This window comes from Amphibalanus amphitrite, unplaced genomic scaffold, assembly GCF_019059575.1.
Source record: "Amphibalanus amphitrite isolate SeventyFive unplaced genomic scaffold, NRLGWU_Aamphi_draft 000140F_arrow, whole genome shotgun sequence".
NCBI classification, from domain to species: Eukaryota; Metazoa; Arthropoda; class Thecostraca; order Balanomorpha; family Balanidae; genus Amphibalanus; species Amphibalanus amphitrite.
The window spans coordinates 826,519-847,651 of record NW_024881635.1 but is presented as its reverse complement, the minus strand read 5'-3'; the positions used below and the strand labels follow the sequence as shown (position 1 = coordinate 847,651).

Below are 21,133 nucleotides of genomic sequence, written 5' to 3'. Positions count from 1 at the left end.
ATTACGGAGCGAGCGAAGCGAGCGGAGTCCCATACTGAATTAACCCGCGCGGGGCTGGGGTCTCCAGCCGAACGCGCGGGGCTGGGGGGGGGGGGGGTAAATTTTACCCCCCTGTTATCTCCCGAACTAATGGTCCGATTTGGAAAATTCAAACGCCAATCGAAAGATCTCATCATGAACAACTAAAAACATGTACTTAATTTTAAGTTTGAGGTCAAGGTCAAGGTCAGGTCAAGGGTACAAATTGCAAGTTCCTACAGTATCGGCCTTGCATCGTAGTTGCCGAAGAATGGAGTCATGGACTGAGACTGATCGCCCAAAACGTGTTCTTAGGCTACCAAGACAATATTCGTTGCATACAATATCATTCAAAGGTCAAGGTCAAGGTCAGGTCAGGTCAGGTCACCAAAAACAAAATATAGAAAAGGGCATGTGCGACACATGTTTTATGGGTCATTTTACTCATAGAATTCAATAGGCACACTCAATAAGTGATATGGACCACCTCTGGATGAATTTCAGGTCGAGGTCAGGTCAAGGTCAGGTCAAGTGAGGTCAAATTTTGAAGTTGGTTGTTAAGGTCTAAAAAGGTGTCTATCTGATGCAGTTTTTCATGGCGAATCGAATGGTGCTATTTTTGTTTCCGTACGAGGTCTAGAACTTCCAAAAAAGTCATTTTTCAAAGTTTTTGTGTGTCGTGACGTCATACAATTTTGAATAACTCCCACATTTTTGAACCGATTCTTCTAAAACTTGGTATGTAGGTGCACATAGACCACTTCTCTGACATATATTCCGGTTTTTTCGATACACTTAAAATTTTTGATTTTATAGTTATTTTCCCAAAAAAGTCAGTTTTTTTTAGAAAAAAAAATGGGTCAAAATCCAAAAATTTCAAAAAACCGAGATAGCCATTTGATAGACAAAGTAGAATTACGTATATCCTTTTTTGTTACGTCTTGATTCCTTTAAAAATGAAGATGTTAGCGGCGTTTGAACTTTTTCCGTTTTTGAGGCGAAAATGGCGAACATGACGTCACTAAAACGTCAATTTCTCAAAAATTTTCCGACGGATTTCGCTCAAATTTTCAGGGAACGTGTCAAATTGATGTAAGAAAAGGTACTGAAAGTTTGGCGGCGCTGCGCGCCGCCGTTTTTGAGATATTGCAAAAATTCGCGAGGGGGGGTAAAATTTACCCCCCCAGCCCCGCGCGGGTTAAGGGAAAATCCTGAGTATGAGCGGCCGGCCGGCCGGCCAGCCGGCCGGCCGTGGGGACGCTCTTTAAAAGCTAATATCTTAGGAACGGGACATCCGATTGACAAGCGGTCTTCTTTACTGAATGTCACTTGGACGTAAAAGTTCTGTGGTGTGATGGCCACCATGCGTTCTTGCCAACCACCGCACGTGGCGCGTGGTAAAGTTGGACATTTTTTAAGAACCCCCAAAATTGCAACCTCAATAACGGCACAACGGTTGGGCCGATTGAATTGAACTCGGTACACAGTTAGGTCACCATTAGATAATTCATCTGCATGTGTTAAGGTTGGGGTGCTACAGCACGTGCGCACGTGCAGGGGGCGCTCCCAGATCTCGAGAACGGCTGGGCCGATTGCGCTCAAATTTGGTACACGGTTGGGGACCAGTTAGTAGGGTGCCGTGCAAAAGTCAGTTTGGACCCCGCTTGCACGTGCGCACGTGCAGTGTGCCGCTTCCAGATCTCGAGAACGGCTAGGCCGATTGCGCTGAAATTTGGCACATCGCTAAAGACCGGTTAGTAGGGTGCAGTTCACAAGTTAGTTGGAGGTACCCCCTCGCAATTTCGCACGTGCAAGGCCCATCCTCTCGCTCGCTCCGTTGGTCGCCCAAAAGGCGTTTTACTGGTTAGCATCAACCACAGTTGGCATGCGCTTGCCATGCTCTGCGTAAGCTTGAGTAAAATTGTTGCTCGTTGCAGTTACTGAGTGAAATCGTAACCTGTGCAGAAAGGCAACATCAACTAGCCTTTAGGTCTTGTAAATCGCATCTATTGAGGCGCATAAGTTTTTTACTAGCGTAAACCTTCGTCCCGTCTCCCCCCCCCATGTTTAATGTTCATCTGTTTGGAATCGCAGGTTCAAAAATGATGGAATGTTCATATAGGTATGCATGTATATAGCGATATGCACTCATACGTACCCGGCGGCGACGACACAATAGCATGCACTGCAATATACGTTCAATGGCAATCCTGCGGATAATCGCTCCGCTCTTGTAGATACAATTCAACACGTGGCAGCGTTTGATGACTTACACTACATAGAAGCGTGGACATCCTCATAATACCATATAGCGGGAACACAAGGGCTAGAAAAATAACAATGCAGATATATTTCCGTTTCGGATAAAGTAAACCATAGTTCACACACAATACCTGACATCCCAGCCTGCCGGTGCACAGTACCAGTAGCTGGGTAAGCGAGTTTTCATAGATATTCATTTTCCATCCCACCGACCGACGGCAATGGAGTTACAATAGCCAGTGATTGGGAATGTCTTTCAGCGGCGGCCAGCGCAACGGAGCGAGGCGAGGCAAGAGCTCACCGAAGGCGAGAGGAGCCTACCGGACGCGGCACTCTTGTCTCCAGGTGACGCTTTGGTCAAGAAAATTGTGACCTCTCAGTCAAGACTCAGTCGAGACCAAAAGCCTGGCCCGGGTAGCCGCGGTGACAGTCCGGCAAACAGCGACTCGCCATCGGCAAGCTTCGGCACGCATGAAAAGTGATGAGCACAGCCTTTGCCGCTAGACCGCTACGCTGGGCGCCGGTTGCCGTATGTCCCTCACCGTTCAGGCGCCACCTGTCCCGTCCGACCGCCTACGCGCTGCCTATCCGCCTGCCTACGCGCCGCCCACCGGTACCAGCTCCTCTGACAGCGAACTGATCAGGGAGTTGCCGTTGATCATCTTGGTGGTCGCTATGACGTACTCGGTTGGTGCTGTGGGCAGAGTGGAACGGCGTAAGTTTAAGGACAGCGACAACTTGAGGTCAAAATTAATACCATCGACACAAAAAAGATAACGTGTAAATGTATCTATGTGAGTGCCCTCAGCTCCCACCTATACCTGGTCCAGTCCTTTCCTTACCGTCCTCCTGGCTGGAGAGGAAGCGCAGCGCGGCTACCTCCGCGAACGTCGCTCCGCCGAGGAACACGACCAGAGTGAGTCGGGCGTCGTCGGCGCTCAGTCCCAGCGGGCCGGTGTCGCGCCGGTTGCGCGCGGCCGCCGGCGCCGGCTGCTCCTCCATCAGGGTCGGGCCGGGCAGCAGCGCCAGGGCCTCGGACACTGAGCGCCAGCCGGGCCGCGCCAGCAGCTGCGCCAGCCGCACAGACAGCGGCGCGTATCTGCAGCGAGGCGCGGGTGTGTGAGGTGATATCGAGCTGCGATACGGGGGATGTGAAGTCGTTTGTTCCAGAGGCTTAGCTGGTAACCGTAGGTTTGTGTTCAATAATTCGTTAGAGTAGTGCTTTTCTATTGTAACCGGTGGCTTCCTAATCTTTCGGCTGAATATCCTGCGTTTAAATGTCGTTTAGCAACAAGTTGACAGGCGCACCAGGAATATGTGCTTCAGTAAGCAGAACGAACGAATTTCATCAAACAAATAAAAATAATAATCGAAACAACAACCGGTACTTTAACACGCGCAGTGGAAGGGTTGCGAGTACTACGCCCAGTGGAAGGGGGGGGGGGCGGATGTCGCCCCCCCCCCTAAGATATCAGCTCCCACTGGAGCTAGAAAGACGAAATTTGGAGGGTAGGTGAAGGCCTTGGGGAACTCTGTTGTGTGTGAATTTCATGACCCTAGGTCAATATCTTCAAGGTCAAATGAGGTCAAATGTGCCATATTAGCGACTTTTTTGCGTTTACACGCCGATAACTCAAAAAGTTTCCGGCCGATTTTTTTTTTAATCTTTCACTATACGAAAGAGCAAACATTTGTGAGTATGTATGGTGAATTTCTAGATGATCCAACAATAAATATGGCAGTTAGAAGCCTGCGAAGGGTAAGATGTCGCCGGCTGAGGCGGCATCGGCCGACGCGGGAAATGCGGCAATCACAATTTTGTGTTTACACACTCATAACTCAAGTTGTTACCGGCCGATTTTCAAAATTCTTTGACCATATGATTGCCTGTACATTTCTCAGTCTTCTCACCGAATTTGACGCGAATCTAATATAATCAGCGGTAAGGAGCGCGATGTAAAGGCGGAACCGTCCCGCCCCGGCACAGTCTACAATTCAGGCGGCGCGTAACGGCTAGCGCCGGCCGCCGCGCCGCCGCGGCGGCAGGATGTTTGACTTTACACCGCTATTACTAGAAAAGTTGTGAACCGATTTTCTTACTTCTTGCGCGAGAAGATCCGCAATTCAATTCTGGACAAGTAGCCGGAATTTCACATTGATATTATGCTTGCGGCGCGAGTTATTGGCGAAAAACAGGAGGGGTGGGCGAAATCCGCCCCCCCCCCCCTTCCACTGCGCGTGTTAAAACCATACCCAGTCGAAACGGTTACTGGTTCGATGAAATGTTGATTGTCGTTCTAAGTTTAAAGTTACACAATCGGTGATATGATAAACGGTCACGCTTTCTGTTCCGGGCTTCCTGATCGTGCCGCTGGTCGGGTGCCTCCAGACAGGCCCGGCAGACGGGCTCGTTGGTAACGGCTCATTTCCGGCCGGCCGGCGCGCCGCTGCGGCCCCCCGTCCGTGACTGGACAATTACCACCCGACAACAATGCCCCATTATCAGTAACATGACTGCACTATTATGGCGTCCTGACGGTGGCGATAATGGTAAACATCGAACCAAAATACTGCCGGTGAATCGAAAATAACAAGGCGGCAACTGACTCAACCCTTTAAACAATACATTCTGTCTAAACCAGCCGCCGTCGCACTGCCCGTTTCCTCCCCCCACCCTTGCCCTGCCCCAGTCACGTTTCGCCCCATCAGCCGTCCCGCCACGCCCCGACTGTAATCCTCACCCGCTGAACGTGTAGGATATATCGGTGGGCGCCTGTTCGTTCACATCATCCACGGTAAGTTTCAGCTGCCGCCGCAGAGCGCTGTAGGTGGTGCGTCCCTGTGTGCGCAGCAGACTCGCCCGCTCCAGGTTGTTCAGGGTCAGCGCGTGCTGGAAGCCGTAGGTCTGGAGCAGGTCGCGTCGGTATTGGTCCATCAGGCGCGGCTTCAGGCCAGAGTTGCAGGCGGATTGCAGACAGATCAACCGTAGGACCTGTCCGGTGAAACGAGCGAGTCAGACCGACATTGTGGATAGATAGTCGCAGCACTCGAGTAAGAGTACAAAACCCGACGCCACAGCAGCCCAGCTACTACGAGTACGCAGGAAAAAGGAAAATTGGTGAAACGTCTTCAAGTAATGAATATCCATTTCATCTCAGTTTTACATTCACAAACACTATATTTATCATATACATTTCAAAGAAAAACGTTTAGTCTTGATAGTTTAATCCAGCCACGACAGAAATCCTCAGAAAAAAAAACAACTGCCCATCTACTCTATGCCCGGCGCTGTTGCGCACCCCGTCACCCACCCGGGTGAGGTCGGCCTTTTTGGCGATGAGCTGCTCGATGTGCGGGTGCGCCCGGTCTGTGTCGATGGCGTTCATCATCTCCTGCTCGGTCTGCAGCGCCTCCAGGAATGACTCGCTGTCGGTGCGCTCCTTGATCAGCTCGGCGATCGACGTGTCTGTGAGTGAAGGTGGCAAACGGGTCAGTTTAGTGATGACGAGTCAAAATTATTATTTTTAAATGCCTAAAAAAACATTAAATATAAAAAGATAAAACCTTAGCACGCATAGCCTTTACTAGTGAATAGCTACGAGATCGGTGCCCCAGTGGGCGAAAACAATCACATCACGTAATAACACCATATAATATTGAACCATTTAAGTTATCTGCGGTGGGGTATAATAACTGTAGAAGTCTTTCACAAACTATTCACATCAGGATTGTCAATAAACTCATTACTCACGCAGTCCGAGTGACTCCTTGGCGGCTTTGATGGTCGGCAGCACGTTCTTGACAAAGTTTTTCATCTCGCTAACCGACTGAGAATGTCGCTCCTCGTACTGGGCGGAGATCTGCTTCGCCTTCCTGCTGAGGGCCGGACCAACCGCGTTGAAGTTCTTATCCCTGGAACAATGACCGAAAGCATGAACATACACGCCAACATGCAGAGAAACTTACACATAAGCGGCAATGCTAAAAGCTCGGGATACAACTGGCCAAGTTCCCTATCTTAGATGATGAGTCGAATCGCAAAAAGCACCGCAACCGCCCTATGACCTTCCTAGCCTGACGTCCCCCATTACCTAGCCTCCGAGAGTCACTTTCTCACTCCCTCACTAACCTTACCCCACTGACCTTACCTCCCAGAGCCGTGACCTGAACAGTGAACACCCTCTGGGTCCGGCCTGTCACCCCATCTGACCTCCCATTCCCCGCTACCCTAACCTGATGTCGGCATACAACTCCTCTGCTGAGCTCAGAAGGAATTGTTTGCGATCGTTCGTCATCTCGATGGGCCCGCCGTCCTGCTTGACGAACTTCTCCGAGGGCAGCTTCACCGTATCTGCGAACACAGACAGGTAACCCGACCGTCAGCTCAATGGCATCAGCGCATGCATCGCGCGTGTCGGCGCTCTGAGCACTTCAGTATTCTATGACCGTGGCGACGTGTGCGCGGGGAATGCTCGGCAATTTGAGATACACAATGCAACTCAGGTCGTTAGTTCGAGTTTTAGGTCGCGTCGGTGTCGGGCTCATTGTGTTCGAGCGCATTTACAATTTATTTTCCTTCTCGTTTTTGACGGTCCCTGGCATTAAATCAGCTCCTATGACATAAGCGAAAGTGTCCCCTCGCTATATTTTACGTAACCGTTGCTCGGAGGGTGCAGTCAAAAGTCAATAAGCGTATCATGGGGCGAGATTACACGCTGGACGGATGGGAACCTGTCGTCATAGCGCGCACAGTGCAATATCGGCAAAAATGTCACCGTCAACCATCACGCACAAAAGTGAAACGTTCAAACTCCCGGACCGTGACGAAAAATAGTCGACTGCAGTCGACTTTGTGGACAATGTCATGACGTAAACTGATATCAACGCAACGATGCTCGCTGGGCTAGAGTTGTATAAGCTATTCTTAATTGAACTATTCTTAGAGGTATCCCAAAATAAGCATTTCAATAAGCACAGCAAAAGGCCAACTGAAACAAGCGATTATGAATAGGACCGATAATTATGTGCACCAGTCACCACTAAAGAAAATCTAGAATTCTAGAATAAGATAGGTACGGATTGTAAGACTAAAGAGTTAAAAGACCATTAACACTACCGTCGCTTTTCTTCATGAATATTGCGCTGTGCGCATCATGCAGCTAAGAAACCACCGCATAAAATAGTCAGTGATTTTGTCAAATATCCGTCAAACAAACTCCAAAAAATATTACAATAAAGGGCATCCTAAGCCATCTTGGGTTAGCCTGAGTTAAAACGAAAGGACAAAACTGTGCGGCATATTACGCCAGCCAGGCACTCCATAGGCATCGTGACAGCATGTAGAACTCCGTTACTGGACTGAACTGCAGTGTCGCCCATCCACCGTATAATGGCCGGAGTACGCTCCGAAATCCAGGGCAATTTAATTCACGCACCGACTCCGTACGCGGCAGTTAAAACTGCCAGACAATTAACCGGTGTGACGTTCACTTTCAATGACATTTGCAGGCATGAGAATGAGGCAACTTCATTCAGACTTCAGCGCTTGCCACTCCAGGGGTTTTGGGCGCGTCGCGCGAGATGGTTGTATTTCGTCTCTTCCCTCCCAACGCCAACTCAATACGACTCCAAAACAGTCTCTAGGTGGTAGGCTAAGCAGGTGGTAATGTTGGTGTTGGTTATGATACGATGCGGCAGGGGACTCGGAGTTTCGGGTTGTCCCAAAACAGGGCTCATTCCAAGCGCCATAATAGCGATCATTGGCGCCCGTAGGCCGTATTGCTTTGCTTTTTGATCGTATTATTAACGTCATTAGAAAATAGCTCAAGATGGACTGCTCGCAGTTCTTCACTTCTAAGAACAGTGAGAAAGGTGGGCAGATCAGCTATGAACTACCTATCTTAGTCTCGCCTGGATCCCAGGAGATAGAAATGTAGTCTTTTAATGAAAACGATCGACACAACAACATACATGAACAGAATACAGAAACAAGATCGCAAAAAGACGCCTTTTTGCACAAAACACAGCATAGCCGTATCAGAAGACATGTTTGCCCTGTCGAGATATTATGCTCCCCGCTGTACAGGATTACAGCACTGAGCACGTGTAGTTTTGCCCGATGTAAGCCCAACGATCAAACCACAACATGAACCTTGAAATCGGGACGTTGCAAAATAAGCCACCATAAAACATCAGCTCATAAAACACCCATGCATCGTTACTTTTCCTTTCATGGGCGCGCTGACAGCATTTAACTCTGAATGCACGTGTATAGAGACAGTTTCACGCGTAATAACTCCACGAACCCAACAACTAGGCATACGTACATGAAGCCCAAGAAGTTGCGTTGACTGACAATTATTACGCAAAATCAGACGATTTAACGCTAACTATGAAGGATATTTTATCCAAGTTGTTTACACAGCATTCCACTGCCACACAGCGCAATAACTTAGCACAAAAAGCAGTTTTCAGAGATATTGTCCCCATCCATTGAAAGGCAGAAACATACTGAAAAAGTATAATTACAAGAGCAACTAACAGCCACAAAGAGATAACTTCAGATTACAAATAGAATCACTGTGTCGGTAAACCTGTCGGTAAGCCACATCCAAACACAACGCAGACCGCCCCGGTGCCTGGTGCACTACTATACGCGCCGTGACCGTTCCTGTACGCAGCCCGCCATCAGAGTCACCGGCCGAGCTTCACCCGGTGACGTAACGTCGACCCGCGCACCCCGTCGGCGCCGACACGGCGTGGAGCGCGACGTGTGGGTCGGAGCGACGTGTCTGGTACGGCGGAACGTCTGGGCACGGTCACGGGTCGCCGCCGGAACCATAGAGCATAGGACGGGGCGCGCAGGACACCGGTTTCACCGGTAATGGCACCGGTAATAAAGTAACGAACCGCCTAAGGTAACTGAAAAGACGCCAATGTAGGCGTCTTTTGACGCCTACTTACAGAAGTTGTTTATTAGAAATGCTGGTTGACTGCTCGAATGCCAGTCATAGACCTATCATAAAAAAGCTATCGCATATGAAATTTATAAACGAGTATTTTATGTACGAGTATAGGTGCGTGTTATTAGAGAGCATAGACATTAGAAGTTCGACTTTCAAGGAGGCATTTTTTCAACTTAAAGACCTTCAGCCAGCTCAGGGTAGAAAAGCAGACCCGTGCAGTCACGTGCCAAACATTTGAACATTTCTGAGCCTTGTGGTGGATGGTTTCTATGTCACGTTCACTTCCTTATCACAAAGGCAAAGAGAAAAGGAAAATGCACAAAAAATAGAATAACTGGCATTCCTTCAAACAAGGCTAGCGTTATGCGTACATTGAATAGAAACACAAGAGCGGCCATCAGACCTTGTCAGCTCCATGGCGCCGCCCCCACCCGTTTCGCCCACGGCGGTATAAATCCCTTCACCGTGCCCGGCGGGCCACAGTGGAGTGCGTCGTGCGGGGGCGGCAGCCACGAATCGTGGGAGAGTGGGAGCTCTTATCGAGTGCACGCGGTGGGCAGGAAGTGGTAGTCAGTGATAGCTCTGGTCAGAAATTGGAGGACACAGCATCAAAGCTACATCAGCGAGCAACTGAAGACACCGGTGCGCAAAGGTCAGTCATACCAGATACCGCTAGTCGCCAGTTGTTCGCCAGTGTGTGTTGCGTAGACAATTGGATTCAAGAGACTGTAGGACTAGGTACAAGTGGCCAAAGTTGAGACATATGTTGTGCTAAAATACAATAAGGTCGTGTCGTGAATCAAGCACTTCTTGTAGGTCTTCGATTTAGAGCCAAAATCTGTACACACACGGTCGAACCAGGAAATACTCAACTTAGCGAAAATCAAGCAGCTCTAACAGAAAAGGAGCCCAATGAGAATTACGATCGATGCTGATTAAATTCGATAAACATTGCTAAATATATTCACCTCACAACCTGATATTCATGTCTAAATGTCACCACACAAACTAGAACCAATATTTTTGACCACTGACCAGCTCAACTATCAAAATGTAGTTGGGTTATTGCAGACAGCTTTCGACTCAGAAATAAGCACACATCACGATGCGGTGATCAAACCAGCATCACCAACAGGCATCTCCTATTGTCATGATAATAATCAGCCACATGTCTCGATTACTTGGACCCCGCCATCCCATCTCATCTGACGCCCTGTGTCTGGCCGCAGATGCGGGCCATCCTGCTGGCTGCCCTGCTGGCGTCGGTCGCCAGGGCTCAGATCAACCCCGGTAACCAGTTCTTTAGCGGTCCGCTGGCGCCGGCGCCGCTGACACCCCTCGGACAGCCGCCGCCTGACGTCAGTACACCGGGGCAGCCGGGGGCCATCGATATAAATAATTATTGGGATGGACTTATAACGCTCTTGCTGTGTTTTAGAGGAAGTTCACACCAAATATTGATGCGTCGCTGCGGCTTACTTTGTCGTGATAAAGCAATGAATAAAAATGGAATCAATTTAAAGAGGCAGCCAGTGGAAAGTGAGCGAATTTAAAAGGCATCAGCGCCCAGCGGATATCATCCGTCGCCATTCCATTGAGTGTGTCCCGTTATTTACTACCCAGGGTGTAGCTCAGTACACATACGGGTACAAGACGGAGGACCCGGCAGAGGCCACCTACTCGGAGCAGAACGAACAGCGCAACGGCAACGCCGTCACCGGGTTCTACTCCACCCTGCTGCCCGACGGACGCGTTCAGGTGGGTGTAAGGTAGCAGGATAGCGTACCAGAGAGAATAAATAAGCCCGATTTATGGAGTGAAATGGATGTGAGAATTAGGATGCTATCGTCTATTGGGTCACTGACAATTAAACAAAGTTTAATTATAAAGGCACCTTAAGTTCCAGAAGGATAAAATAGAATTAATAGTTATAGGACAGTTTTTCTGTGCCGGCTACAAATTCCTCTTCGAGACCAAATGGAAACATCAGGCAGAACAAGCCTGGAGAGAATGTACAGCCCTCTGCAGACTGCGTGGTAGGTATTCTTTTTTCGACAAAACCGAGAATAACTCAAAGACTAAGTTATCGGTAGGTCGGATCTCATTGCATATAGATGCGCCATGCTCCACTCCTTCGATTGGTTCTAGCACTGAACGAATTATACAACTAGTGTAGCAACAAAATGCAAAAGTTTGTTTTGGGGGCAGATATAAACTTTCTTGTATTGTTGCCAAACTAGCTGGAAAATGTATACCAAAATAAACCCAACCTAAGGTGCGGAGTCTCGCACGTCTTGCTGTTACGATTTCCGAGTGACCGTTAGCATAGTATTCGCGTTATTCCCGGTTTTGTCGAAAAAAGAATACCTACCACGCAGCTTGCAGAGGGCTGTACCTATGGAACGTGACGCAGACCATGCATAGCAGCAGTTAATATCTTTCCTGACGTATGCCCAGACACACATCTCGACTGCTTCTTCCACACCTTACCGAACCCCCCACCCACAGGTGGTGAACTACGTGGCCGACGAGAACGGCTACCGCGCCACGGTGTCGTACCAGACGCCGGACGGCATCCCGCTGCCGTCGCCGCAGCAGGCGCCGGGCGCGCCGCCGCCGCGCGCCGAGCCGCGCCAGCCCACGTTCCTGTTCTCCGGCCCACTGCCGCCGCTCACCGCCGACCTGGGACCCGGCTTCGGCAGGCGGGCCGATAGCGGCGCGCCGCTGAGGTTCGCCGGACCGGCCAAGCGCGAGGTCAGCCCCGGAGAGGGGCAGGGATCAGTGGCGGCGCCACAAAACGGCCCCCGTCCGTCCCCTCGGCCCGATGGCCGCCGAGAGGTGCCACAGGACGGCCCCCGTCCGGAAGGTAGACGAGAGGGACCACAGCCGCTGAGCGGCGGACGTCCACAGATCCGCCGTCTGGCGAACCCTGGCCCAGGACCGTCTCACCAGCCGGGCGGACAGCACGCCAGGCCCAACCAGCCGCCGCCGGCGGGGCCGCAGGGCCGACCGCCGGCCCTCCAGCAGCGCCGCCTCCCAGTCCGACCGGCGGGCGTCAGACCAGCTCCCTGGAGTCCTGAGGCCAATACCGTACCTACCGGCGGCGACCGCGTGCCGCCCGCCGGCGCTGCCGGTGCTGCCGGCGACTCCTGGAGCCTGCAGAGCAGCGCTCCGCCGCCGACCGCCGGCGCCTGGCTGGTGGCCGATAACACCATCAGACACGGCTGGGGCGGCGCTCCGCCCGGCCCGGCGGCGTCCCCCGTACACCCCACCGCGGCGCCCGCCCAGGACCACTCCTGGTCGCACAAGACGGGCTCCCCGGCCGGGCCGGCACCGCGCTCTGGGGATGACGAGGCGGCAGCCGCTGCCGGTCACGAAGTCACCTCGTCCGCCCAGTTCAGCGCCCGGCAGGGTCGCCTGAGTCGGCGGCCACAGGCGCGGAGCGGCGCAGTGCGCGCTCCCAGGCAGAGCGGCGCCTTCGGAGCCGGTCCCTCCGAGCCGGCCGCGGCCGACCCCAGCCACCCGCTGGCCCAGTTCATCCACTCGCCTCTGCACCGGTTCTCGCCGCAGTTCGGCGAGTGGAACCCCATGCGCATACGCACGTAGTTAGCTCGCGGCCAGACGCAGTTGTTAGCAGCAGAGAAACGCCTAGCGTTCGACTGCAAGCAGTTTGTGGACTCAGAGAATTGGTGTTACGTGTTAGCTACATCCAAAGACATGCATTTGATGTTTTGTATGTTATTTAAATAGAATAGACATGCCTCCTCCGTTGTCGGTTGTATATCACTTGTTAGTGGTGATATTTTTCATGTTGACCCTCTCGTGCATGTCAATTTTTCCGCTTCACTCGCTAATATAAGAATATCATACATGAATGTATGTACCTTATCATCAATCAACAACTGCTGTGCAAACTAATTGGTCACCTATCCGTCATAAACTTGCCCCGCTAAGCGAAGTGTCAACGCCACATTCACATTTATAGTGAACCACTTTCACTCTGTTTCAGCTCATCGACACTTAAGCTGCCTTTCTTTCTGTGCATGTCACGGATCCATCCGTTGTATGTATGATGGGCCCGTCATTCACCTGAACACATTGTCATATCGCCGGGATGACGCAACCAGGGCACAGACCGATAACCCCGGATAATGTGGACCGAAAGTGGGCGCAGGCACACAGCGGTGCCAGAGACGCGCCGGCGGAAAGCCATCCAAAGCCACCGATGCATGGAGCGGAAAGTCGGGGTGAGACGCCCCGACAGTCGCATGAGCCGAACCGCAATTGTGCGCGCGTGCCGTGTCTAGACGGTGGGCATGAATGCGTTGCGAAATAATCCCGAATTTCAAAACACGCAAAGGAGGGGTGTCAAGCCTGGGGATTGTTCACGCATCAGACAATAACCGCCAAGGTCGTTCGAAGCTGCGGCCTTGCAGTCGTCATCACAACAATGGCCAATGGACGGTTATTTTGGGTCAGTACATCAATAAAAAGATGCAATTCGTCTCTCCAAAGAGCTTGTCGCACTGTGCGAGGCACATCCCTAAAGTCCATCACCGAGAGAGCCACGATAGGGATTGGCAGCGGACGCTAGTTAGGGGCGTGATACGCTGCCTTCCAAATCACGGTGTTTACAGAATGGTCCATGGAAGGGCAACGGTCGCTCATAAGGAAATGTAAAAAATCGTTCAGTGTTAAAGGGACCCTCCCACCTTCAAAAAAGTTCATGAATTGGCATGAAAGTGATGTCGCTCGGTTCAGAAAGAGCGAAAACGAATATCTACCAAATTTCATCGAAAAATATTCACCGGTTTTCAAGATATTAGACTTTTACTTTTGTTTACTTTTTGGGATCTCCGCTGTTCCTAGCGACTTTATTTGAAAGTGCGGCATTTGTTGCGCGCAAAGCAGCATATACCACCACGTGCTACCAAACGTTTTAGTAAAAGATTTAAAAATCGTTAGATCTCCGCTGACGTCACAAATTCTAAGGGGGCATACCAATGCATTAGCCCCTTAAAATCCGAAAACTGCAAGTTTGAAATTCCATATCTCCGAATTAAAGCATTCTTCGATGTTGTGAGTGCCCAAACCGGTATTTTCAGGCCATGGCCACCAATTTGGCTATCTCAACTCAAAACTAATGTTAAGGTGGGATGGTCACTTTAAAATAACATGTCAACTTAGTGAACGGTGTCAATCGGTGGGTACATCACTTTACACTTACTATCTATAAGTGTGTTGCTGAGCGGCAGGTGTATCGTCATCATAGGAAGCGAATGAGTGGAAATTAGGAAAAATGCACAAATGAAGCAGGAACGTTTTCATTAAACATTCGATCGTCATTGAATCATACAATACCCATCCTTTCAACGGGCTGTCGACTTCATGTTCATTATAAGGGAAATTATTTTCATCTTCCTTGCATCCCTGCAGCAGCTGCGTCCATCAGTACAGCAGCATTAGCGGCACCTACTGAGTTGTGGATGCCGAACACCTCCCTCCTAGGTGAGCTGGGTGATAGTAGAGTTATCTCAGTGTAGCAGCACTTACTGTTGTGGATGCCGAACACCTCGTCGATGAGTCCCTCGTAGGTGAGCTGGGTGGCCACCGGTGTAATCAGGTCCACCTCGCGGTCAATCAGCAGCAGCGTGTCAATCTCGCAGACGGTCGGAAACTCCGAGTCCTGGTGCTCCCGGCGCAGGTTCAACAGGTAATCGTACACCTGGCGGACGGAGGGTGAGGTGAAGGTCCCGGCCGCTACTGCCGGTAGGTGCGCGCTTGGAATGGTAGCCGCTACAACTCCGGACTTCTTTCTAGTCATGTCGGTGAATGCTACGTGGTAATTCACATTACAGGTGCTCCGGAATTACTATCTCCGATTGCTGATCTCCAGTCCGAATACTACGTCAAATCACGGTAGAGTAAGCTGCTAGATAAGATTGTTATAGGTCATTTTGTTCGATCATCGCGATATTCGGCAAATTATTTAACTTCAGCATCTTTTGAATAACAAAATGATCCGACATGTGACTCACCAGCATAACCCAGAAACATAAACTACCATGCAAAAGGTGGCACTGTAATCATATCCCACCTTTTTAGCGGCGTTTCCTTTGCCGCAGATGGAGGGGATAATGCCGAATTTGAGCTGTATCTCCAGCAGCGCCTGGGCCGCCTCAAACAAACAGCTCGGGTCGTTCTCCAGGGCGTACTCCTGTAACAAAAAAAGAAAAGAAATTCAGCAATGAGTGACAGAAAATGCACTTCATATCACAGCTTACAAACAAATATTTTTTAAAACATTAAGTAAGGTCGAATCACGTCAAGTATTAATCCTCGCCCACACATGCCATTTTCCCATCCTAGAACGCACATAGGGGTGGTGTGGGTGGTTGCCACCCCCCCCCCCGCGCCATTTCGTTCCTGCTGGAGATAGAGCTTAGCGGTAAAGACTAAAAAGATTCTTTGGGAAGAGACGAATCCAATGATACCCAGTTTTACCTTCTCAGGTCAGTCATTGACCTTCCAGGTCAGGTCAAACTAAAAAAATGTTGCTGTTTTGGGTCACCGTTGGATATCAAGTGCGCTGCCTATCATGTACCGATGACGATGCCGTTTTCTGGTGCCAAGCCAGCTAGAACCTCCTTGTCACACTACCCGACCAGGTTTTTGCTGCTGAGGTCATTTCAGGTCAAGTTAGGTCAAGGTCAATTATATGTGTTTGTATGTCTGTGTGTATACTGATGTGTGCACCGATTGTTTATGTGTCCATATTACATGAAATCATGATCTGAGAAGCTTTTACCAAAAATGCAGTCAAAAAACTTCACAAAAAGTAAATTCCGCTTGCCTAAAACGCAATTATCTTAGATGACCTAGGTTGACCTTGACCTTGACATCTGTACATCGTCGAACAACATGTTCCATGATAGGTGGGAGGTAAGACTGGCAAAAAAGGCTGAAATCAAGGTGTCAAAAGCTCACAAGGCCCATAGCCAACGCAAAATGTTGAGAATTGGCCATCTTGGTCATGACATGACCTGAAAAACAAGGTCATATCTCCGAAACCAAAAACCACAGAAACTTGAAATTTTCAGTGGACATTCAAGAAAGGATAGAGGAGCAGCTATACGAAAAATCAGCCTCCTCGCTCTAAAAATGTTGAGTGCACAGCAGAAAGACTACCTGGGGGGGGGGGGGGCAATCACCCCCCCCCCATGTGCGGGCGAGGGTTAAATAGAGGCCAAACTTAAACAGAAATTACAGCCAACTTTCAAATCGGACACTTCATCCGTCAGCCCCATCCAAGGTATGTTACACAAACAAACAGTCTCCCTGTGTCCTACCGATCCCATCCTCTCCGGTCCGCCCTCACGTGCCTTGAATCCGAGCGGGTACTCCATGGAGAGGAGGTCGGCGTCGAGCGGCAGCAGGCGCACCTCCAGACTGGTGATTTGACTGAAGGTGCCGCGCACCCGGCGCTCCTCCAGCACCCGCTCGCACGCGCCGCTGCCGGTCGGCATGAAGCAGAGCACAAACTCCTTGCGCCGGCCGCCCTGCTCCTCCTCCCTGTGGAGACGGACAGACGGTCGGTTATTAATTTTGGATGGGCGGACGATGGAAGATGAATTGAGGTTTGGTATTTATGGCAAATGGAATGAAAAGGTTGTCTTGGTCTATCGAACAGACAGGACGTAGAGTTAGGTGACATTGATTTGTGACTGATAGGGTCATCGACACAGCGACTGTTGTTACATAGTAATGTCACTTTAACAATGCGAGGATCGTTGCATGTGGGTGCGATAGAGTTTGTAACTTATGTGCAGTGCACACCGCACAGGCTCTTACACTACTGGCTTATACTCCCATCTCCTTGCTTCCAAATTAATTTTCTCGACATTCAGCTAGCCTTACAACATACTGCACTCTGCAGCCTGTGTGATGTTTCAACATTCTACTATTCACCATCCCCGCCTCTCGCCCACTGAACGTACGGACCGACGTGACGTTTCCACCCTCTACGTACGCACGTACTTTTGCACGTTCTCGGCGACCAGTTCCATGAGGCCGACCTCTGGGCGTACCAGAAACACCACAGTGTCCACGTCACTGGGCGGCAGCCGGCCCGCGCGCAGCGGGAACATCTTGGCCACGTCGTGTTCGCGCAGAAACGAGTACTCGGCCACCAGGCCGAACGGGCCCGTCAGCCGCTCATCCCAGACGATCGCCTGACGCGCAGAGGCGGCGCGGTCAATGGAATGGGCTGTTTGCCACATTGCGGTGAGTGTGAACAGAACATGGTTAAGATAAAAACAAATAACTGAACTGAACTCCAATGTATGGATTGTTTTTTTTTTCAATTTGAGCAAAATCTATGATCAGCATTCTGGCGCATTAACTTGAGAACTCTTAGCTTAGCATTACTGCCGATCACATCTGCTGGTAAAACCAAATACCAGACCTACAGTGCTTAAAAGCTCTACTTGCAAAACTGAGGAAAATTTGAAGATGGTTATGACATGGGAGCAGAGTAACCACAAGGCACGTCACAATCATGCCTAGAATAAACTCGACAATATCAAGGGCGACAAGAATCACCTTAGTGCCAACGGTTTTGTCCAGAAGGGTGACAAATTTCTGTCGGGCCTCATCTCTGAAGATGTTTGTGCGCAGGCGACCATGCATCAGGTGCAGTGCTGATGTCATGGTTCAGAGTAGAATAAGCAGATTGATCTGAAATAGGTCATAAGGCATGAATGAACAATCCATACACTAAACTGAAGTGTCGAAATGTCTTCTCTGTCCGCGTCATCAACAATTGGAATGCACTACCGCCATCAGTCGTCGACGCTCCCAGCCTTAGCCCGCGCATGAATGGGGTATTTTCCAAAACACGAGTGACTGGGGGAGGGGGGGGGGTGCTCTCCAGAATCTCCGAAACTACTGGGCCGATCGTCAAAATTCAAACAGCGTCTGATAGCCCTGGAAAAACTGTAGAGCGAAACATATTTTCATTGACCTCGAGGTCACCGATGACGTCACAGGTCAGGTCAAAGAAAAAATTATCGGCATTTTTGCTTGTTCACAATTAAGGCTCTGGCCGCCGGCTGACAAGTCTGATCAGGCTCATTTTTGGTTTACGCACTTCTTGATATATGCCTTAGATTAGATACCCTTAGGGTACCAAACTTTTACTTCAAATTTTTCAGGGCAAGGCCAGGTCATCCTAGGTCACGAAAATTGTATATCATGTATCATTGTATCGGTCACGTGACGCATGTTTTATGCTCCATTTTACTCGTAGATTTCGAAAATAATGTCGTCTGTGTCATTTGAGGTTATTTTCAGCTGAATTTACCGGAGGTAGGGTCACTTTCAGGTCAGAAAAGGTCAAATTTTGAAAATGAAAGTTTTCAACAAAAATGTGCCTATCAGATGCAATTTGAGCTCAGGAACACGATGGCGCCATTTATATTGTTGTACAATGTCAAAAACGTACTGAAAAATGGTTTTGAAAAATATATAATTGTAAAATTTTGACAATAATGCCAATAACTTGGCTATTTGTGAAGATATTAGGCTAAAACTTGCTAGAGTAGTATATCAGTGTGTGTGTTCTATCACATATATTCCGGTTGTAGCAAAAAATCAAAAACTTTTTGAAAAAAATAAAAAATATACATTTTTGTAACTGATAAAAATCAAAATTTTTAGAATTTCGAAAATTTGAGATAGCATTTTGATAGCCACGAGTATTTGTAGCACACTGATGCAAAAAAAAAATAGGATCTAGCTTTAAAACTAAGCTCTTGATAGCGTTTGCCGTCATTCAATATTTTGCATCAAAATCGACCAACATATGACGTCACACTGACATCATTTCCGGCCAAACTATGGTAGCTAGAAAGTTGAACTTTTAACACAAGGTGTCAAATTGATGCCGCTGAGGGTACCACAAGTTTCGAGTTGATCCATCAAACAGTTTAGAAGATATTGCTGAAAAACAGGAGGGGGCTCTGTAGAGGCTAGAGCCCCCCCCCCCCTTCAGTCATGCGTGGGTTAATGCATTCATAGCCAGACTGGACAAATCCTGGGCACATTCAAATACACAACACATCCGAATGTCTGAGTGAGGCAATTGCAATTGCAAGGAGCTCGATAAGACCGGATCCTTGAGACCAAGTGGTCTTTCAAAATTGAAATTCTGCACAAGTATAATTGAGTAGGTACCTATCCTATAAGTAATTAGTTTTATACTAACACAATTAAGATACCAGGGAATCTTCAACTTTCCAATCCGAGGGGTGTCCACGGGCACCGCACACTGCTGCTTGCGGTGTGTGCGGTGCGTCCAGCAGGCGTGGGGGTAGGGGATGGGTAGGCGGTTCTGACGTCGCGGCTGCGTGCGGTGGACGGTCCGCTGTGGCCAGTCCCGACCGGCCACAGCAATCGCTGTGTGCGGTGACGGAAGGCTGACGTGGGGACGAAGTGGGCGGAGATTCGAGGCTGTGTGCGGTCCGACTGCACACAGGGCCCGTGAACAGCCCTCAGAATACTGGATGAAGGAAATTGATCACGTTTTGATGAAATCTTAAAAACTGCAACAAAATAAAAACAATTTTTATGAGAACTTGAACTGGCCCATTCTTTTGGACAACTTATGTGCATAAAAATGTAGTCCCATTCAGTAAAATGAACCGAAATTCTGACGAATAAGCCAAATAAAATGTTTAAAAGTAATAAACTCACCTAGCAACGACCTATCAATCAAAATGCCTCAAAAAATAAATGTCGAGAGAGCTCACAAGGCATACAACCAATTGCTCCAAAACATAGGCAGTAGTGCTCGAGAGTCTGTTTTTAGCTAGCGCGAGCAGCAATTCAGGAACATGATTAGTAGTTTCCCATGAGTTTACGAAAGATCTGTTATTTGCATTGCTGTCGAAAAGGCTGCATACGCCGCATCCGCCGCATCTCGTCAGGGTAACGATAGGTAAATTATTATTTCACATTCAAATTGTGTTGACATGATAAATGGGTATAATATAGTCACCGTGGGTATAATGACTAAACGCCATGAACGCCATTGGTTTTCGTGATTTATCGAGCTAACGGGACACGGAGCTGGCTCTGCGGCCTAACTCGACTTCGAGCATGGTACAAACTGAGCCACTCATGGCAGCCGGAAGGTCAGGCGGTGTGAATTATACTCCCGCAAATGGACACGACTCACAAAAATCGCGGCGAAGGACGCTTGTTTTGTTTACCATATTTAGAACGCCAATAATCACTTATTGGACTGGAGTTGGTGACCCTCGCATCGTTAACCTTTTAGAGGTCGACGCAAGAACGTTGTCTCGCCGCGGGGCAGGGCATCACCCGCTGCTCCGACATGCCACTGCACTCAGCGCCTACGCTGTTCCGTTAGATGAGTGGTCGCATACGGATCTTTCACGACAAAACCATTTTAGCAAGGCCCTATATACCAGGTAGGGTCGTCCGGCGATTCTACCTTTTCGTGACGTCAGCTCGTGACGTCATTTGGAGTCAAGTCTCGAAGCCCCGTTCAATCCCCATGTAAATGAGCGATTTTCGAAGCACTGTAGAATGAAGTCTGCACAAGATATATCAAACCTAAGTATCTTATCTGAAAGAGCAGACAATTTTCTGCAAGTTATCTATTACGTGTTTTTCGCTAAATCTTTTGCTTTTTTCACAAAAGCGTAAAATGTCCCCCCATGTCTCCGCAGCCTCCCTGCCGCCAGCCGCCGCGCGGTCGCGGTAGTGTAGTGGTTAGCGTGCCCGCGCAGTATTCCAAAGGTCCCGAGTTCGAATCTATGCGGTGCGGAACTTTAATTGCAATTCCAAGCTGAATATACGCACAT

At 49.3% G+C, this 21,133-nt stretch overlaps 1 protein-coding gene across 4 annotated transcripts; it reads right to left on the bottom strand.

Annotated features, from left to right (window-relative positions):
- Positions 1-2,129: 2,129 nt before the first annotated feature.
- LOC122382485 (vacuolar protein sorting-associated protein 33A-like) lies at positions 2,130-20,712 on the bottom strand. Of its 4 annotated transcripts, none has more exons than XM_043367864.1 (12): positions 20,516-20,712; positions 17,847-17,981; positions 17,283-17,476; positions 16,628-16,817; positions 15,343-15,462; positions 14,799-14,970; positions 6,514-6,631; positions 6,032-6,192; positions 5,592-5,746; positions 5,022-5,272; positions 3,123-3,379; positions 2,130-2,974 (listed from the first exon to the last, which is right to left on the bottom strand). In XM_043367864.1, exons 2-12 carry the CDS (start codon positions 17,952-17,954, stop codon positions 2,877-2,879), a joined length of 1,824 nt encoding a protein of 607 aa, XP_043223799.1. In that variant the 5' UTR covers positions 17,955-17,981; positions 20,516-20,712; the 3' UTR covers positions 2,130-2,876. The 4 variants fall into 4 exon arrangements, with proteins under 4 accessions (XP_043223799.1, XP_043223797.1, XP_043223798.1 ...); XM_043367862.1 differs by having other exon boundaries at positions 20,577-20,677; XM_043367863.1 differs by lacking the exon at positions 20,516-20,712 and adding an exon at positions 19,998-20,089.
- Positions 20,713-21,133: the final 421 nt, after the last annotated feature.